Source organism: Podarcis liolepis (assembly GCF_965112155.1).
Source record: "Podarcis liolepis genome assembly, chromosome: 7".
In the NCBI taxonomy this organism is placed as follows: Eukaryota; Metazoa; Chordata; class Lepidosauria; order Squamata; family Lacertidae; genus Podarcis; species Podarcis liolepis.
This window is the reverse complement of record NC_139561.1, coordinates 14,495,188-14,513,982: the sequence shown is the minus strand read 5'-3', so window position 1 is coordinate 14,513,982 and position 18,795 is coordinate 14,495,188. Positions and strand designations below refer to the sequence as shown.

The following is an 18,795-nucleotide window of genomic DNA, read 5'->3' as shown; positions in this document are numbered from 1 at the left end:
TCCAAAACCCAGGGGAGCTGCTCCTAGTCTGTGCAAGCAATACTGACTAGATGGGACCAATGGTCTTACTTGGTACAAGGCAGCGTTCTGTGTTCCTTCGTCTAACGCAGCCTTTCTCAACCTGTGGGTCCCCAGATGTTGAACTACAATTCCCATCACCCCTAGCTAGCAAGGCCAGAGCTCAGGGATGATGGGAGTTGTAGTCCAACAACATCTGGCGACCCACAGGTTGAAAACCGCTGGTCTAAGGGAAGAGCCCTAGCTCACAGTAGAAGAGGATCTGCAATGGTATCTCCAGGTAGGGCTAGGAAATATCCCGTCTGGGGAGCTGCTGCCACTCAGTACTCAGATAGACAGACAGATGGCCCACCCCAAAGTGATGCCCATTGGTCTAGATGAAAGAGGGGCTGTCTGTGAACCAAACACATTTCCGCTTACACAATGAGGTCACCAGTGAGCCTGACCAAGGAGAGGAGGGTCCGCTTCAAGGAGGCCGCAAGGGGAAGGCTCTGGCTGCAGAGGGTGCCGAGGTGGGCGGCTTGCACCGCGCTGATGTAGCTCTCCGCTGGGATCGTGTCGTTGGCAAAAGCGTTGCGCTGGAAGCAAGCAAAAGAGCATCCAATGCTAGTCCCTCCTCACAGTAGGCCCACTAAATTAATTAACATGCCTCTCTCATCTCAGGCCCATTCATTTCAGAGTGTCTAACTGAGTTAGCTCCAACTCATGTGCTTTTGTTTTTTAAATACATTTCCTATATTACCGTAGTTTTCGCTCCATAACACGCGTTTTTTTCCTCCTAGAAAGTAAGGGGAAATGTCTGTGCATGTTACGGAGCGAATGCTTCCCTCCTCCGTGGTTTCCAGCGGGAGAAGAACCGCTCAATGGGGAGGAGAGAGGGACAGAGTGCCTGCTTCTTTAAAGGAGCAAAGCGAGAGGGGAGAGGAGCCGCTTACACGAGTGTAAGCGGCTCCTGTCCGGTTGGCTCTCCCACTTTGCTCCTTTAAAGCAAGCAGGCTCTGCTTCTCTCCCTCCTCCCCACTCAGCAGCTCTTCTCCTGCTTTGCTGGAAATAGCAGGAAAGATTTTCAGCTCGCTAAGGGGGGGGGGAGGAGGAGGGAGAGAAGCAGAGCCTGCTTGCTTTAAAGGAGCAAAGTGGGAGAGGAGCCGCTTACACGAGTGTAAGCGGCTCCTGTCTGGTTGGCTCCTTTAAAGCAAGCTGGCTCTCTGTATCTCTCTCCTCCCGCTTTGCTGGAAATAGCAGGCAAGATTTTCAGTCTCCTCCCGCTTTGCTTTTCAGCTCGCTAAGGGTGGGGGAGAGGGGGAGAAGCAGAGCCTGCTCCATGTGTGCTCCTTGTCCCTTGAGTGCTTTTCCTTCTCTCCCCACTTAAAACGTGGTTACAAAGCACAGATCCACATGGATCCTCAGGATTTTTGCACTGGGTCACCCCAAATTCACCATCAGATCACATAGAATGTCCATGGCTACAGTTTGTACCAAAAAAATCACGCACCCACTGTTACCTGGGGCTGCAGTGGCGCAAAAACATGGTTACAAACATGGATCCTCAGGATTTTTGCATTGGGCTACCCCAAACTCACCGTCAGATCACATGTCTGTGGCCACAGCATGAACCACAAAAATCATACATCCACTGTTTCGTTTAGAATATTTTTTTTCTTGTTTTCCTCCTCTAAAAACTACATGTGTGTTATGGTCGGGTGCGTGTTATCGAGCGAAAAATACGGTACCCTCTTCATTTAATGTTTATTCCAGGGCTATTTAGAGTGCACAATTAAGAGTGAGTAAAAAATGCAAGAAAACATTGTTTTTTAAAAAATCAGCAAATAAATACAATACCACGGAAAACTTGACTCCCAGGGTGTATAAAATTTAAGGGGTTGTACCCAGCACTGGGCTATGCAGAGGAGATCCACTGAAACGAACGGTCCTAAGTCAGGCATGTCCATTCACTTCAATGGGTCTACTCCGAGTAGGACTTAGTTGGCTTCAGCCCTAAACTAAACAGCCCAAGGGAGTGTTTCAAAATCCAGATTTGGGTGGGTGAAAATACAGGTGAGAAAGCTGCTTCTTTTATGGCCACCAGCTGCAGCTGTATGAAGAAGACACAAAAGGCTTCCACCGAAATGGCTACAATCTGCCTCCGTGATTAGAGAAAGTGATGCTTCTGAATACCAGTTGCTGGAAACTGCAGGAGGGAGGGTGGCCTTGTGTGTGGATCCTGCTGGGGGGCGGGATTCCCCCATCGAGGCATCTGGTTGGCCACTGTGAAACAGGATGCTTCACTAAATGGGCCACTGGCCTGATCCAGCAGGCTCATCTTATGGTTCTTATCACACTATAAGGCAAGGTTTTGCTTTAAGGATAGCTGTCCCACAGCTGCTTTTGGGGGCTGGTCAAGTTAAGTTTTAAGCACCTTTTCCCCCTTCACCTCCTAGAGAAAGAGACCTCATAGCTAGCTTTTTTTAAAAAAAAATGTGGTAGTGCTCTGCTGAGTTGATGTTTTTTTAATGTATTTTTATTAAAGATTTTCTTGAAGAGAGAGACCTCATAGCTAGCTTGAGAGATGTGTTTGTTAGGATATACCGTATTTTTTGCACCATAACACTCACTTTTTTCCTCCTAAAAAGTAAGGGGAAATGTCTGTGCGTGTTATGGAGGGAATGCCTACGGGTGGCATGCCTACGGATTTTCCTCCTCTAAAAACTACATGCATGTTATGGTCGGGTGCGGGTTATAGAGCGAAAAATACGGTAGTTCCTTTCCACCTTAAAAGGGAACAGGCATGACAGTTGTGTGTCACATGCCTGTTTACTTCCAGCACAGTCTGCTGGGAACTTCTGTTTGTATATTGGTTTTGCTTTGCTGCTGTTTGCTTGGAAAAGAAGGGAAGCAGACATGTTTTTCCTTTGTTCCTGAACTATGCTGAATAAAGTGCTGTAAATGATGCTCAAACATGTCTCTGTCCGCCACTTCCGTTGTGAGGATTTATTCACTCTGCTGATAAGAGCGTGCCGAGTCTCTAAACGTATCTGAGGCTTGTGTTGCTGATTGATGCTGCACCGGGAACTGGAGATCGTCCAGCTGCCGGCCAGTGGCGGGAGCCAGCTGAGGGCCTGCCAAATGCCCCCGTCTCCCCGGCAGTATCCCAACAGTGTTAAGCAGAAGAGGAGATTAAACCAGCGGATGAGCCTGCCATCTAGTGGGCAGAGAGGAGAGCTCACCACTGTAAAGGTCCACTGAATGGGGACAAGGAGGAAGGAGAGGGAAATGTGAGAAGGTGAAGCAGCCAGTGTGAGCTGCTTCCTTTTCCTAACAACCGAGTTGTTATCGTTGGACTGGGACCTGAGAGACCAGGGTTCAAATCACCTCTCTGCCATGAAGCTCACTGGGTGAGCTTGGGCCAGTCACCATCTCTCAGCGACCTACCTCACAGGGTTGTTGTGAGGATGAAATGGGGAAGGAGAGACCTGTATACACCACTTGGAGCTCCTTAGAGGAAAAGGCAGTATATAAATATAAAGGTAAAGGGACCCCTGAGCATTAGGTCCAGTCGTGGCCGACTCTGGGGTTGCAGCGCTCATCTCGCTTTATTGGCCGAGGGAGCCGGCGTACAGCTTCCGGGTCATGTGGCCAGCATGACTAAGCCGCTTCTGGTGAACCAGAGCAGCGCACGGAAACGCCGTTTACCTTCCCACCAGAGCGGTACCTATTTATCTACTTGCACTTTGATGTGCTTTCGAACTGCTAGGTTGGCAGGAGCAGGGACCGAGCAACAGGAGCTCATCCCATCGTGGGTAGCAAATGGGGGGGGGTACTTAGCCCTTTGCCACTGCAGCCAGAAAATAAACAATAATAATAATATTTATAAAACTGGACTTACCCATGAGCCAATGTTTGGGAATTCATTGGTGTGGATGTTGTTCCATGATTCGCACAAAGACTGCACAGCTGAAGGCAAGTTCTGGACAAGGGCTGGCCCTGCTCCACAGAAGACCGGCAAACAGAGACACGCTTTCAGGGCACAAACTCAAGCTCCACCCAGGAACTTCATAGAGTTGGAGAGGCTCCAAGCTCAGCTGCCCGCTCGCCCCCTCCCCCAACCAAATGGAGATGCTGGAGATTGAATCCAGGGCATTTTGAACGCATGTGCTCTACGTATGGAGGAGCAGTAACATCATCTGGGAATGCAATCACAGCAGTGAAGCCACACCAGAGAAAGAGGGCAAAAAACAGCTTACCTAAAGTGTTGGATTTGCATCGGCTGGAGCCGATAGCCAGGACGGCTGCGTAGCCCTGTAGCTTCTCTTCTGTGGGCTTGTTCTCAGAAGCGCCTTCTTCCGACAGGCTCTGCAGTAAGTAAGACCTGAACCAGGGACAGGGGAGGGGAGGTTGGGAGTTCCAGATTCAGACTTTTGGGGGTCTCTGAGAAAAGAGATCTCCCTCTCTCAAAATACTAGAACTCCAGGCCACCTGAAGAAGCTGAAAGCTGGACAATTCAGAGCAGGCATAGTCAAACTGTGGAACTCCCTCCCACAAGAGGCAATGATGACCTCCAGCTTGGATGGTTTTAAGACAGGATTGGATAAATTCATGGAAGAGTTCAATCTTTTAACATTGTCTTTTATGTATTATGACTTTGCTGTTGATTATCATCCAGTAATTATTTCCTGTAATAGCTGAAAGTGAATTTTTGTTTTGCTGTTATTTGCTGATATTCCAAGGGTTAATTTTATAGTGCAATATCTTATTCTAAATTGATCGTTGAACATGACTTTATTTGATGTAAGTTGCTTATTTTAAAGTCATATTTTTATTATGACTTATTTGCACTGGATCAGAGTGGCATAGGATATGTGCTTTTTGTTGCGAATTGTGCTTTTGTCTACGGTTTGTAAACTGCCTCGCGTGTATCGATATAGAAAGGCGGTAAACAAATTAAAAGTGAAATGAAAAATGAAATGAAATGAAGGCTAATGATATGGTCCATCTCCACTGTTGGAGGCAGTAACACTACTGAATACCAGCTGCTGGGAATCACAGGTGTGAAGAGTGGGTTGCTGCATTCAGGACTTCCTTAAGGGCTTCCCTTAATGGGCATCTGGTTAGCTGTTGTGAGAACAGGTTGCTGGAGTAGATGGGCCCTTGGGCCGATTAGGCAGGGCTCTTCTTATGTTCTAAGGCAGGTTTTCCCCAGCTGTTTTTGAACTACAACTCCCATCATCCCTAGCTAGTGGGACCAGTGATCAGGGATGATGGGAACTGTAGTCCAAAACCAGCTGGAGACCCAAGTTGGGGAAACCCTGTTCTAAGACAACCCTTCCAGGAATACGATGCAGCCCACTTACCTGGTGAAGGTGGCATAGGTGTCGATCAGCTGCAAGGTAGCCGGGAGCAAGTTCTTCGTGATCTCAGACGACTTGTGGGGATCAGTCTCAGCGGCCAGCTTGGAGAAGTGCTCGTCAAGGGAGACCTGGACCTTGGAAATGGCGGCGTCCAGGGTATAAATCGACTGCAAGCTGGGGATCTCGTGCAGCCTAAGGATGGTGGTGCAGTCGATCCCACTGAACGAGGAGATCTTTGGAAAGAATGGCAGAGGTTATTTTTACTGAGAACTTTTGGATCCCAAACCTTCCCTCCTAGCAGGCTTGGGGTGGCTTGCATGGAGCCAACTTGTTTTATTCTCAAAATAGAATCCTGCAATAGTACAGTAGGTTAAGAGAGACTTGCCTGAAATCACCCAAATGAGTTTCACAGGCAAGATAGGATCAGGAATCTGGGTCACATTCTAACTTGGTCTTTGCTAACCGGGTGCCAACAGCTGTGCTGGGCAAGTTTGATTCAAAAAGATGTCTGAAACATCTGGATATTGCCAGGTCGTTCTATTATTATTGTTACCCTCCATGGAAGATTCAGGACAGGCAAAAGGACTTGTTAACCCAGTGCATAGTTAAACAATAGAACTCCCTCCCATAGGAGGCAGAGATGGCTGCCAACTTGGATGGCTTTAAAAAAAGAGGATTGGACCAATTAACGAGAGAGGATATGGTTATCAGTGGCTCCTACTATGGTGGCTATGTTCTGCCTCCACAGCTGGATCCTGCTGGAAAACCACAGAGGGCAAAAGCGCTCTTGTGCTTGGGTCCTGTTTGCAAGTTTGCCACAGGCACCTGGTTGGCCACTATGAGAACAGGAGGTTGGGATACACAGGCCAATTGCACTGATCCAGGATGTTCAATACATTCTTGTGTACCTAAGTCCTCTCACTACCCTCTGCACTGCATCAGAGCAGGTAACAAAAACCCAGCTGCCGCCACTAGTTCTATGCACCTCAACACACACCTGTCTGGCAAAGTACTCCTCTGCTATTTCCACGTCGTACTTCACACAGCTGCACTTGACCGAGGTCAGCTCAACGAGAGAAGTGGCGTGTTCAGATTTCATGCCCTGCTTAACAAGGTGATCCTAAGCGAAAGGAGGAGAAAACAAAAAGAGACAATACACCGTGAGAAAGAGAACTGCAACAGGCCTGAAGCATCTCTTACGCTGAAAGGTAATTTCATGAAAAGTGCATGCCATAGTGAATCAAACAGGTAGCTTCCGGGGTCTCAGCAGCGCATGAGAACAGAGAGTGGCTGTGTTTGACCACAACGCTTAAGCATTACAGTGGTACCTCTGGTTACGTACTTAATTCGTTCCGGAGGTCCGTTCTTAACCTGAAGCACCACTTTAGCTAATGGGGCCTCCCACTGCTGCCGTGCCGCCACGCAATTTCTGTTCTCATCTTGAAGCAAAGTTCTTAACCCAAGGTACTATTTCTGGGATAGCGGAGTCTGTAACCTGAAGCGTATGTAACCCGAGGTACCACTGTATTGTGTTATTATTGTTCCATCTCTGGAACACTCTCCCACATGTAAGATTGGCTGGTGCCAACATTGTCAACTTTTCAGCACCAGGGAAATATATTTTTTGCCGTTCCATTTATGGGGGCAGTGGCTATTTTATGTGTTCATCCTGTTGCTGGGGGAGGGAGGATATTCTTATTTTGTAACTGAACAGCTGTTGTTTAACAGCAGCTTGAGGAAACAACCAAAATCCAACAGGCTGTGGCTAATCTTAACTATACAGTGGTGCTCGCAAGACGGAAAACTCGCTAGACGAAAGAGTTTTCCATTTGGAGGTGCTTCGCAAAACGAATCTCCTATGGGCTTGCTTCGCAAGACGACAATGTCTTGCGAGTTCCTGCTTGGTTTTTTTCCTCCCCCCCTTTTTCTAAGCCGCTAAGCCGCTTATCAGCTGATCCGATCAGCAGATAAGCTGCTAAAAGCCGCTAATAGCGCTAATCCGCTAATCCTTCAAAGGGCTTGCTTCGCAAGACGAAAAAACCGCTAGACGAAGAGAATCACAGAACGGATTCTTTTCGTCTTGCGAGGCACCACTGTAGTTTGTTAAAACAACAACATTTTATTTGTTCCCTGCCCATCTGAATGGGTTGCCCCAGCCACTCTGGAAGGCTATCGGCTGGGAGGCTATTTCTAACCATGGTTTATTTAGCTGCCTTGTTTCAGCAAACCATAGTTATAATTAATGACAGTTTGACTTTGGAGATAACAGCTAAGCTGTACATAATCCTAAAGTAGGACTTCTTATAGCTCACTTGCAGGAGGGAAGTACAAGTCTGCCTTGGTGTAACAGTAAACCATGGTTTAGGGTAAAGGTAAAGGTACCCCTGCCTGTACGGGCCAGTCGTGTCCGACTCTAGGGTTGTGCGCCCATCTCACTTAAGAGGCCGGGGCCCAGCGTTGTCCGGAGACACGGGTGACGTGGCCAGCGTGACGAAGCTGCTCTGGCGAGCCAGCACCAGTGCAGCACACGGAAACGCCGTTTACCTTCCCGCTATAAAGCGGTACCTATTTATCTACTTGCACTTAGGGGTGCTTTCGAACTGCTAGGTGGGCAGGAGCTGGAACCGAAAGACGGGAGCTCACCCCACCGCGGGGATTCGAACTGGACCATACGATCGGCAAGCCCTAGGCACTGTGGTTTTACCCACAGCGCCACCCGCATCCCCAAACCATGGTTTAGCTGTATTTATTTATATGTGTCAACTCCAATAAACCAAAAAAGTCTCAAAGACTTACAATGAAAGGAAAATGCAATACGTGGCGAACACAACCATTAAAACAATGCTACACAGTGGATCACTGGATGTGGACAAGCAGGGATAAATGGGGATGATTCCATCTAGACGACCTACAAAACCTGAGGTTCTCAGGCCAAGCGGAGCAGCTACCTTGATCCAGCTGACGTAGGTGGGGATACGCAGACGGGAAGACCAGCGCAAGGTGTGCAGGATGTCACACTCGCTCATCTCAGGGCTGTTCATCGCCAGCTGGTTCATGTAGTTCTTGGAGGGTGGCAAGATCCCCAGGATCCGCCAGAGGATCAAGAAGTAGTACTGAAGCGCACAGGCCTCCTGAGCAAAAGAAGAAGCAAGACAGAATTAGCCAGCTGCAGTTCTGTTACAGCTGTCCAACCCTCAGGGACTAAAACTGAAAGGGAAGCCAAAGGCAAGGAAGCCTAATCGATATAGAAAGCCCTGCAGAGGGACATAGGAAGCATCCTTCTATTGAGTTGGCCCATCAGTCCAACAAAGAACATCCTTGCCTATACTGACTGCCAGCAGTTCTACAAAGTTTCACAGGCAGAGGTCTCTCCCAACCCTACCTTCCGGAAATGCCAGGGATTGAACCAGAAACTTTCTGCAAGCAGAACACATGTGCAGCCATAGTATATGACCCTTCCCTCTCATACAAATCTCATGTCTTGGGCAAATGAGGGAACCCAGAACCTTCTGTGGGGATGGCTCACATCATCATGCCAGTTCAATGACCAGAGTCTCAACAGGCCTCTACTGTCTACTCAAGACCACCTTTACTTATTCCGCTGCTGCACTAGGTCCCACATTGCTGCCGCCTGCCCCACCTGTAAGCTGCACAGTGCAAAAGATGAACCACCACTGCCAACAGAGGACAGATCAGCAGCTGAGCTCTCTGCCAGATTCATCTAGTGAAACAAATTCAAGTTTATTTGGCGAGGGCAGCAGAAGAACAGCCACATCAAAGCCTGGCTCAGGAGCCAGGGGTGCCCTTACCAGTGCGGTGACATTTTTGTTCTCCTTTCTTCGGAGGGTGTCGAACTGGGAGCCAGCAGCCAGCAGCGAGGTGAGGGCCGAGTACAGGTCATCGTATTTTGTGGCCTTCGCAAACAAGACCTCGCACACCTGAAAGAGAAGCAGAGGAGTCCAAACTGTTTCACTGTGGCTTTGCTCCACTCGCCACTCTGGTTCAGAGGATCTGCTAAAAGTACAATTTTGCCCCCACAGGAAAAATGCCTTCCTTTAGGGCCAGCGGGTCCCAAAGGAGGAAATGGGGAAAGCTGAGAGGCAAGGGGGAGGCAGTGAGGGACAGGAGGTATAAAAAGACTTTGAAAAGCTGGTATTGATGGATCAAGTTATTTGTTGAATTAACTGGATTTTGAATAAATGTGCAATTAACTGTTAATTAACTGTAAAGCTTTTGAATTTTATTGTGTTATTCTCTTCCTTAGTGGATTATGCAAACCACTGTTCTGAATAATGCTTTTTTATAGGGAAGAGGGTGTTGGGAATATTCCATTCCACCTTAAGGAGTAGACATGGAACTGTTGTGTGTCACATGTCTGTTTACGTTCCTGCACAGCTTGCTGGGAACGTCCATTGTGTGTATAGCTTTTGCTTTTGACTGTCTCTCTGAGAAGACAAAGAGAGAGATGACTTGTTTCTTTGTCCTGATTTATGATTAATAAATCTGTAATTGTAGTGTGCTTCCACAAGCCTCAGGCCTATTCTGTGTGCGCAGTTCGCTCTGCTGACATAGTGTGCCCTGGTTTTGAAGCCTGGGTCGCTGACTTACGTCAGAGCAGAGGCCAATGGGTCTTCGCAGCGGGACAGCTGGAAGGAGACAACCCAGCTGGGGCTAGCCAGCTGGCCTTGCAACCCTCTGCATGCAGACAGAGGGCACTGGGGCACATGGGCTAAGACCACACCCTCAAAAGAGAAAAAGCAGTTATTCTAAGTTTGGGAAACACAGCTTTAGGTCTGGCACACTGTACGTGCAATGATCCACTGGGGCCCGCAGTTGGTACCAAGCCAGCTGCCAAACACTGCTGGACATCACCAAGGAAGCCTTGCCCATTGTAGCAAAATTCAAGCCCTACAGGGGTGGGAGATGCTTATAGGTACCGTGTTATCAAGGCGGTTCAGATCGTCCTCTGGTGCTTCCGGTGAGAGAATGCAGTAGAATCTGGGTTGGGGGGCTGCGTCTGGGAGAAACAGAACAATTCAAAGGACTGGGTTATTTTAAGTTTCCTCCAAGGGAACACAGAAACACAGATGTAAGTGATCTTTGAAACCAGGACAGCTAGGCTTTCAAATGCCTCAATAGGAGATGGGAAGCAGGGCTCACTGTCAGCTTTGCCAAAGCTCAGCTCCATCAGGCACCTCCTGAACTGTGCTAGCTGATCTTTATCAAAACAACTGCTTAAAAAATGGCGGCCCAAGTTCCTTTCTTTCCTGCCCCCTTTCCCCATGTGGGTTGGTTTTTTTTAAGATTGTAAACTGATTGTATTTAAAGCCACTCTTGTGGAGGCTTTTCAGCTGAAGAGAAGAGAAGATACACTCATCAGCTCCATCACCACGGTGAATTAAAACAAAAACAACAAAAAGATTTGCTGCATTTGGGAAAGTCCTAAAATAAGCTTGGAACTGTTTGAATGCCACTAACCATCGAGGGAAACCATACCTCCACCAGCTTACCCAAGAGACCCACCTGATGAGCAGTGCTTGACCCAGTTCTCTTCCACTTCCTTGAACCCGTGGTAGAGGGGAGAAGAGGTTCGCCGACTGCCATCCTGGGACCCGCCAGCCCAAACAATGGGTGGGGTGAGCAAGTTGTATTGCACCTAAAAAGGCAAGCAGAGGGAGGACAGATGTGAGGGGAGCAAAGAACAACGTCAGTTTGGTTGGCTGCTCATCACAGAATCACAGAACTATAGAGCTGGAAGGGATGCCCAACGGTCATCTAGCCCAACCCGTGTGCCACAATGCAGGAATCAATCAATCAATTTCCTTTATTCGACCGATAGTCAGAAATAAAACATTACACAGTAATTATAAACTATAACATCATAGGGGTACATAAATAAGGTAGGGCCACAGTACTAGACCTCTCACAGATAACCCACATCAAGGCATTCAGTTATACGTTTCCGACACTTGAGTGCCAGCAAAAGAAATTTAGCCACTGACAAAGTTGTTTTCCCAGAAGACTTATTTAGCAGATATGCTGTCTGCTTTCCTCTTTGTCGGGAACTGAGCTGGGGTAAGTATGGAGTTATAAGATACTGTCTTAAATCGTTGTAAGTGGGACAGCTCAGTAAAATGTGCTCTGTGGATTCTACCTCACCCAATGCACAGTGGCATAATCTCTGGTCATATGGGACTCCTCCAAATCTTCCCTTCAGAACCGCCGAGTCAAGAACATTCAGCCTAGCCGCAGTAAATAGTCTGCGGTATTCCACGTAGTGGATCTCCGCCAGGTAGCGAGCTGGAGCAGCCCGATACAACTGCTCCCCCAGAAACAACCCAGGTTTCACACGGGCTATGTCCTTCTGTCTGGCAATATCCCTTAATCTTTGAGCGATCACCGCCTTTGACAATGCAGGAATCGCAGTTAAAGAATCCCTGGCCTGAGGACTGCAGCACCCAGCAGCAGAGCAACACCCATCCACAGTGCTCACCTGTTCGAACAGGTACACCGGAACCTTTGAATATTGGTGAAGCAGGTAGTCGAAGACCAAGAGGAGGCGGGCCAGGAGAAGAGGGACGCAGCTCAGCTGCGAATCCAGGTTGGCCATCAGCTCCAGGATGGTCTGGATGCAGAGAGTCAAGACCGACCGGCGGCCTTTCTCGGAGAAGCTGTGGAAGATCAGCAGGAGCAGCTGGAGGTGCTCGACGTTCAGGTCTTCGGTGTCGCCAGGGAGCGTCCCCTGCATGGCATTCTGCTTCAGGGTGCCCACAAACCTGCCAAGGGGGGAAGGGAAGAAGCAGGGCTCACAGCAAAGCAAGGAGCTCAACAGCACCAGGTACAACTCTGGCATATGACAAAAGCTATACAAGGAAGGTCCTGACTTCGGAAGATTCCATCGCTTTGGGGCTGCCCTTCCCCGGACTGCCACCCCCGAATGTCTGAGGGTGGTGGAACTACCAAGCAGGGGCTTTAAGGTCTACCAACGCGTTTGAAGAAGCAGGACTCCAATCTTAACATATATAAGGGACACAGCGGCATGGGAGGAAGTTGAGGATTATCCCGGTGAAGATACTAGTTGATGAGACCCATTGTCTCTCATTCAGCAAGGCCTTGACCACAGCTCTCCTTTACCCCCTTACTCACCTCTCCCAAACCTTCAGGCATTCGGGCACGTCAGGGTCTCCTTGGGTGCTCGCTTTGTGCTGCCAGATGAGGAGGAGCCGAGAGAGGACAGACAAGCTCTGCGGGTGGATGTAAAGGGGCCAGGGGCCTTCGGAGAAAGGGGCCACGCCCAGCTGCTGCAGGAGAGTGCTCTGGCAAGAAGGGAAAAATAAGTGCCTGCATGAAGTCCTTCAATAAAATCTAAACAACTGCTGCCTTTGTCAGCATGGAGGTGCCATTTGGGGGACGTATGAAGCTCCCTTATATTGCGCCAGACCATCTAGCTCAGTGTTGTCTATACGATCAACAGTGGCTCTCCAGAGTTGTTGTTTTATTTACTTCTTAAAATTTATACACTCAATTGTTAAAAACAAACCACCACCACCACCCTCAAAGCAGTTTACAAAAAAGGTAACACAATCAAGCTATCAGTAAGAAAAACTAACAACAATTTAACACTATAGAAAGTCAAAATGGCAATTAACCTAAAAACAGATTTAAAAACTCACACCAACTTTCTAAACAACTGGATAGGCTTGTCTAAACAAGAATGTTTCTAGCAGGGGCCAAAAAGAGTATGGTGAAGGCAGCTGCCTAGTATCAAGAAGCAGGGAGTTCCAAAACGTAGGTGCTGCCACACTAAAAGATCCAGTTCTTACAAATACAGAGTGAGTGTTATATGGCATCTGTAAGATGCTGTGGATTGAACCTGTAACCTTCTGCATGCAAAGCAGATGTACTACCACTGAGCTCCTATCATTGTCCTTGACCACTGGACCATGCTAGCGGCTGTGAGCTGGAGTCCAATGGTTCCTTGAAGGCCACAAATGGCTCCACAACTCTGTTCCAGATTCAACTTGGCCATCAAATTTTCAGACATTAACACCACCCCACCATTCCCCCATGCTAATTTATAAACTTCTGGCCCTGGCTTTCCTAAGAGGTGGGGAGCCCTCTAGAAGAAGAAGAAGAAGAGTTTGGATTTGATATCCCGCCTTTCACTCCCCTTCAGGAGTCTCAAAGCGGCTAACATTCTCCTTTCCCTTCCTCCCCAACAACAAACACTCTGTGAGGTGAGTGGGGCTGAGAGACTTCACAGAAGTGTGACTAGCCCAAGGTCACCCAGCAGCTGCAAGTGGAGGAGCGGAGACGCGAACCCGGTTTCCCAGATTACGTGACTACCGCTCTTAACCACTACACCACACTGGCTCTCGATCCTTCTTATTACTAGCCAGACACACAATGCAAGACTCACTTGCAAAGTGGGGGACTGTAGGTCCGAGGTCACCAAGGAGTGGTTGAAGTGGTACAGTGCAGCAGCAAATTCCTCCTCCTCTGTGGTACCTATGACAAAGGGCAGAGTCAGCTGGTTAGCCCAGGATCCCACCACTTCACACAAAATAAACAGAAACCCGACATAGCTAAACGGAACCTCTTGGTTGAGGTGGTGTCAGAAGGCTGCACTTTGCTTACAATTACACTCGCCCATCTTTGATCTTCAGCCAGAGCTTTTAAGTGACGAAAGACGCCACCAAAGATGGCCACCCCCTCTGTGTCCCTCTTTCTCCAGCAGTAGAGGAGACGTGGGGCTGCCACTGCCAGGGGCAGCTGCAAGTCTCCTGCTTGTGTACAATTCTGCCCTTACAATAATCAAATCACATCTGCCAGGTTCAGAGACAGCTAGGGACATGCCCTATGAAAATATGAAGCTGGCTGGACCACGTCAAGACCAGTGATCCATCGAGTTCAGGAGTGGGGAAACCTTTTATTCAACCCAAGGGCCACATTCCCCTCTGGGTAACTTTCGGGGGGGGCACATGCCAGTGGTGGGCGGGGCCAGAGGCAAAAATGGGTGGGGCAATGAAGGTAAATTTTACTTTGCTGGAGATGGCTAGTTTTTACACACACACCCCTCTACCTTCCGTCCAGGCAAGCCAGAAACATCATCAGAGCTCAAGTTGACATTCCAGCCAGGAAAAAACCATTCAAGGAGGATGCAAAGAAAGACTGTGAAGGCCTAAGGTTGCCCATCCCAGATCTAGCTAAATTTCCCCTCCAGGGTCTCAAGCAAAGACACTAGGCTAGAATGGCAGGGGGTAGAGAAAGGACTTGCACCCCAACCTTTGATCCCGTCCTTGTCCACTTCCTTGATGATGCAGGCCAGCGTGGCCATGTGCTGCTCTGTCAGCGAGACGCTCAGGTAGTTGCGTATGAAATTGTTCCTGGAGTCCAGCATGGAGGAAGTCACAAAGTTCAAGATATTGGAGGCCAAGTTTAAGAACTAGAAGCCAAAGGAAAAGAGGAGACAGGAGAGATCGATGCATGAGCCAAACAGAAACTGGAATGGAACCAGGAGGATAATACCGTATTGGCCCGAATATAAGCCACACCTTTAAAATTGGAGAGGCGGGGGGGGGGGAGGAATAAAAGCTCCTCTCCATTCCTCACGGCTCCTGGCTGCATACAGAGTCGTGTATTCAAATGGTCACGAATATAAGCCACACTTTAACTTTTCACAGTCAGAATTGTGGGGGAAAGTGAGGCTTATATTCAGGCCAATATGGTAATCAGCTGTGCTTTCCCACAGATCCGTCACATCCCAAAAATTCACTTTTTGTGTTAAAAAATTAAGGCCCAGGGTTTTTTGCTTCCAAAGGCCAACAGGTATTGAATATGGTCATCAGTACTGTCCCCCCAACCCCATACACACCTCCCTGCCCCATGTACTCCTTATTGAAAGTCATTGTGTAAAGGGCACCTTTTATACTGCAAATTGCAGTATCCGGTGAGAGTGTTTGTGTGTACTTGTCTCAAAACAAAGAAACAGAACAATCTTTGGGTCCTCCGTGAATCTATCCAATGTGGTGGCCATCACTGCCTCTTGTGGGGATGAGTCTCATGGTTCAACTATGTGCCACTGATTTCAATGGGTCTACACTGAGCAAAACCAGCTGGACACAACCCTAGGAAGTTCCCACCACACACCAGCTCTGGATCTTTGCGACTGGCCAAGATGTTTCCGTTTTCTCCAGCGGCCTGCTTGTTGGGGCTCTTCACTCGAGGGGAGCTCTCCAGGGGCGGGGGCGGGGGTGGCGGAGGAGGGGCCACTTTCTCTTTGCTGGGAGAAATGGTCTCCTCAAACCACTGCCCGAGGATGGGCTCGCTGTCGTCATCTAGGAAAAAAACCCAAAGTAAACACACAGATTGTTTAAGAGACAAGAGCGTAACATACAATTAAGGGTCCTCTACTGCGTCTATTGCTGCCACCATGAAACGCAAGTCCCCAGGCCTCCCCCGTTTTGCACGCACCCTGGCTGCTGTCTTCGGTGCTGCTGAAATCGTCCTCATAGTAAGTGTTGGAGTCTGTGGAAGCGCTCACGTCACTGCTCATGGAGCCCTTTCGTTGTCGCTGAAGAACACAAGCCTGAAAGTTTGGGTCGGTGGGGTGGGATGGGAGGGAGGAGAAAGACCAGACCAGGTCAGCTGCTTTCTGCAAAGCTTAGCTCTTGAAAGCTTAGACTTCAAAGATGGTGGGGGGAGTTTGGATTTGTTATCCCGCTTTATCAGTACCCGGAGGAGTCTCAAAGCGGCTAACAATCTCCTTTCCCTTCCTCCCCCACAACAAACACTCTGTGAGGTGAGTGGGGCTGAGAGACTTCAAAGAAGTGTGACTAGCCCAAGGTCACCCAGCAGCTGAATGTGGAGGAGCGGAGACACGAACCCGGTTCACCAGATTATGAGTCCACTGCTCTTCACCACTACACCACACTGTAAAAGATGACTTTTACAAATGATGTAAAAAAAATTGAGCGAGTTTCTAGACGTCCAGGTTGAAGGAAGCCCAAGGGGCCTGTCAATACCTTTCTGTACGAGGTCGACAGCAAAGTCAGGAGCAAGTTTGTGAGGGGCACGGAGTCGATCAACCGCTGGATTCGCTGAATCGATGTGCTCTGGGCCATGATGTTCAGCACAGCCGGGGGGCCATCGGTCTCCCAGCCCTGGAGGGCGGAGGGTGAAAGCTGTGTTATTTTGTCATGTTCGGAAAGCAGAGCCCATCAGAACCCTGATCCGAGTTGTCTTTCTCTCTCTCACCTTGTGAAGAGCTTCAACTTGCAGGTCTTGGAAGAGGGAAGTGAGCAGCTTAATGGCATGGTTGGCAAGGACAACAGACAGGACACCAAAACCCTGGTGCCTATGGAGAAGAGAAAAGGAAGCATTTTAAGAATCCAAGAGCTTTTCCATCTAAGATACAGGAAGGTGGGGGGGGGGGAATCCCTGACGTTACTCTCTTGACTGATACCAAACTTACCCTTTCCCAGGCCCCAGTTTGGGAGATCCCACTCCCTCTTTGGAACGAGCAATGATGTCCCGTACCCGGAGGGCAGCCAGGGGATCTTTCTCCTTCCCCTTATCAGCCAGGGCTGTGGGGCTGAGGTTCAAGATGAGAAACAGGCTGTTCAGCAGACACCAGGCGCCAAGCAGCTGGAAGTTCTGGTAGTGCTGCCATCCCAAGAAAGAGGGGGGGAAAGAGTGAGAACCCATACAAACCCATGTTTAGCTCCACAACCACATTGATCTGCAAAACGAGCACTGTTACAGTTGCCACACAATATTCATTCCACATTTGCAAGAAATCAATATTTTAGTGTAGCAGCACCTACACTTCGGAACTCCCTGCCTGTTGACACTAGGCGTGTGCGTTCACTCTACTGCTTCCAAACCATTTTTGTTTGGGCAAAGCCTACCCAGACTTGCAGAATGTTGCTTTATTCTGGTTTTCAGCTTATCATTCATTTTAATTATTTTTTACAGTTTTAAGTAACAGTTTTAAACTACTTTTTAAATGATACTTATTTTGTTTCACTCTTTTCTTTCAGTGGGTGGGGCGGGATGTTTTAATCCTGCTTTTTAAAAATCTGAATGTGTTTTAAGATTCCCCCCCCCCCCCGTTGTGTTTTCCACTGGTTTCGATGTAGGTTACTTATTGTAAGTTGCTCTGAGTTATTTTTTCAAAAAGCAACTAATAAGTTTAATAAAAAACAAACTACTACTACTTTTGGTAAACTGCTTTGAGGCCTTATTACAATCAAGTGCTTACAAATAGACCTTGCAGAAAAAAAAGAAATAACATTTCATTCCAGCCCTTCCATATGGGGCAAAGTTGCCAAGACAAAGGAGTTCTGCTTGGAGGTTATCGCCCTTACCTCCCCACCTGCACGGCGTGAGTTGCTGATGGCCTGCCCAATCATATCGTAGATTTCAAGCTGCAGACATAGATGGAAACAAGAGATTTCGGGACTTATATGAAAAGCTGCTATTGATACATGCATGCATACAAAAAAACCCCCCACCCTTTGGGTTGCAAATTCAGCACCGTATCTTCCCTTCTGGACACACACAAAGGATTCCCCTAAGCATCCAACCTCCCCACTTACACATTTCTGCACAATGGTGGCGGCATCATTTTCGTAGTCTTCTTCTTTTGAACTTGTGGACCCAGTTCGGACCTGCTGGGTGCTGCCTACATGCAGGATGGCCATGCAGGTCGCAACACTCACGCCTGGGTGGAGAGAGAAAGAGATGATCTCAGTGTCAGGCAGAGCCTCGCCTAGTGCTGTAAGCTACATCCCATAGTAAGTCTGGGCAGGGGGGCAAGAAGAAGTGTCCCCCGTCGCAAATCGAGGAAACCTTTTTTTAACTGTCAGTGCTTCTCTACAGAGTTCCTACTGAGAGACAAGTTTCCAAAGCACAAACCAGGTAGACACCGTGACTGGGCTGTATTCAACTAAACTAGACTCGGCACAAACCAGACTTTAGCAGCCCGCTGCCCTCCAGAGGCTTTGGACTACAACTCCCATCAGCCCCTGCTGCAACTTGTGGTTCAAAACACCTGGAGGGTATGAGGCTGGCATAGATGCAGTGGAATTAAGTTAGTCACATCCACTAATTTAAATGGATTATTATACTTACCGTATGAAACTAATCTACCCAAGTTAATCATGTTGGTCAACTCAATGGGTCTACTCTGAGTAGAACTAACTAGGTACAACCCATTGTTACTATTCGGTTGATGCAATGCCATTTGACGTGCACATAACGTGACAAAGCAGACGAGGGTAGTCCCATGCCCAGAGAAGCCTGCAATCTAAAATTCAACGAAGGGGAAACTTAATCGGAACAGGAGGGGCATAAGGAGAGCTGAGAAGAGGAAAAGGTCCATCCTTTCACTCTTGAGATCAGAATAACAATATGTGCCAAGTTCAGTTTC

General features: G+C 48.3%; 1 protein-coding gene across 8 annotated transcripts in view; it reads right to left on the bottom strand.

The window, feature by feature from the left end:
- UBR4 (ubiquitin protein ligase E3 component n-recognin 4) overlaps nucleotides 1-18,795 on the bottom strand; it is a 142,047-nt gene that overhangs the window by 110,229 nt on the left and 13,023 nt on the right. For all 8 annotated transcript variants that reach the window (XM_083512628.1, XM_083512629.1, XM_083512632.1 and 5 more), the window contains exons 9-28: nucleotides 17,963-18,087; nucleotides 17,732-17,791; nucleotides 16,837-17,027; nucleotides 16,620-16,719; nucleotides 16,388-16,525; nucleotides 15,837-15,951; nucleotides 15,513-15,700; nucleotides 14,649-14,808; nucleotides 13,783-13,871; nucleotides 12,510-12,679; nucleotides 11,857-12,139; nucleotides 10,887-11,019; nucleotides 10,301-10,380; nucleotides 9,173-9,301; nucleotides 8,312-8,494; nucleotides 6,361-6,483; nucleotides 5,367-5,596; nucleotides 4,260-4,384; nucleotides 3,902-3,999; nucleotides 439-596 (exon numbers count right to left, since the gene is read on the bottom strand). In XM_083512628.1, coding sequence (XP_083368754.1) covers nucleotides 439-596; nucleotides 3,902-3,999; nucleotides 4,260-4,384; nucleotides 5,367-5,596; nucleotides 6,361-6,483; nucleotides 8,312-8,494; nucleotides 9,173-9,301; nucleotides 10,301-10,380; nucleotides 10,887-11,019; nucleotides 11,857-12,139; nucleotides 12,510-12,679; nucleotides 13,783-13,871; nucleotides 14,649-14,808; nucleotides 15,513-15,700; nucleotides 15,837-15,951; nucleotides 16,388-16,525; nucleotides 16,620-16,719; nucleotides 16,837-17,027; nucleotides 17,732-17,791; nucleotides 17,963-18,087 — 2,878 coding nt within the window. The remainder of the gene's footprint in view (nucleotides 1-438; nucleotides 597-3,901; nucleotides 4,000-4,259; nucleotides 4,385-5,366; nucleotides 5,597-6,360; nucleotides 6,484-8,311; nucleotides 8,495-9,172; nucleotides 9,302-10,300; nucleotides 10,381-10,886; nucleotides 11,020-11,856; nucleotides 12,140-12,509; nucleotides 12,680-13,782; nucleotides 13,872-14,648; nucleotides 14,809-15,512; nucleotides 15,701-15,836; nucleotides 15,952-16,387; nucleotides 16,526-16,619; nucleotides 16,720-16,836; nucleotides 17,028-17,731; nucleotides 17,792-17,962; nucleotides 18,088-18,795) is intronic.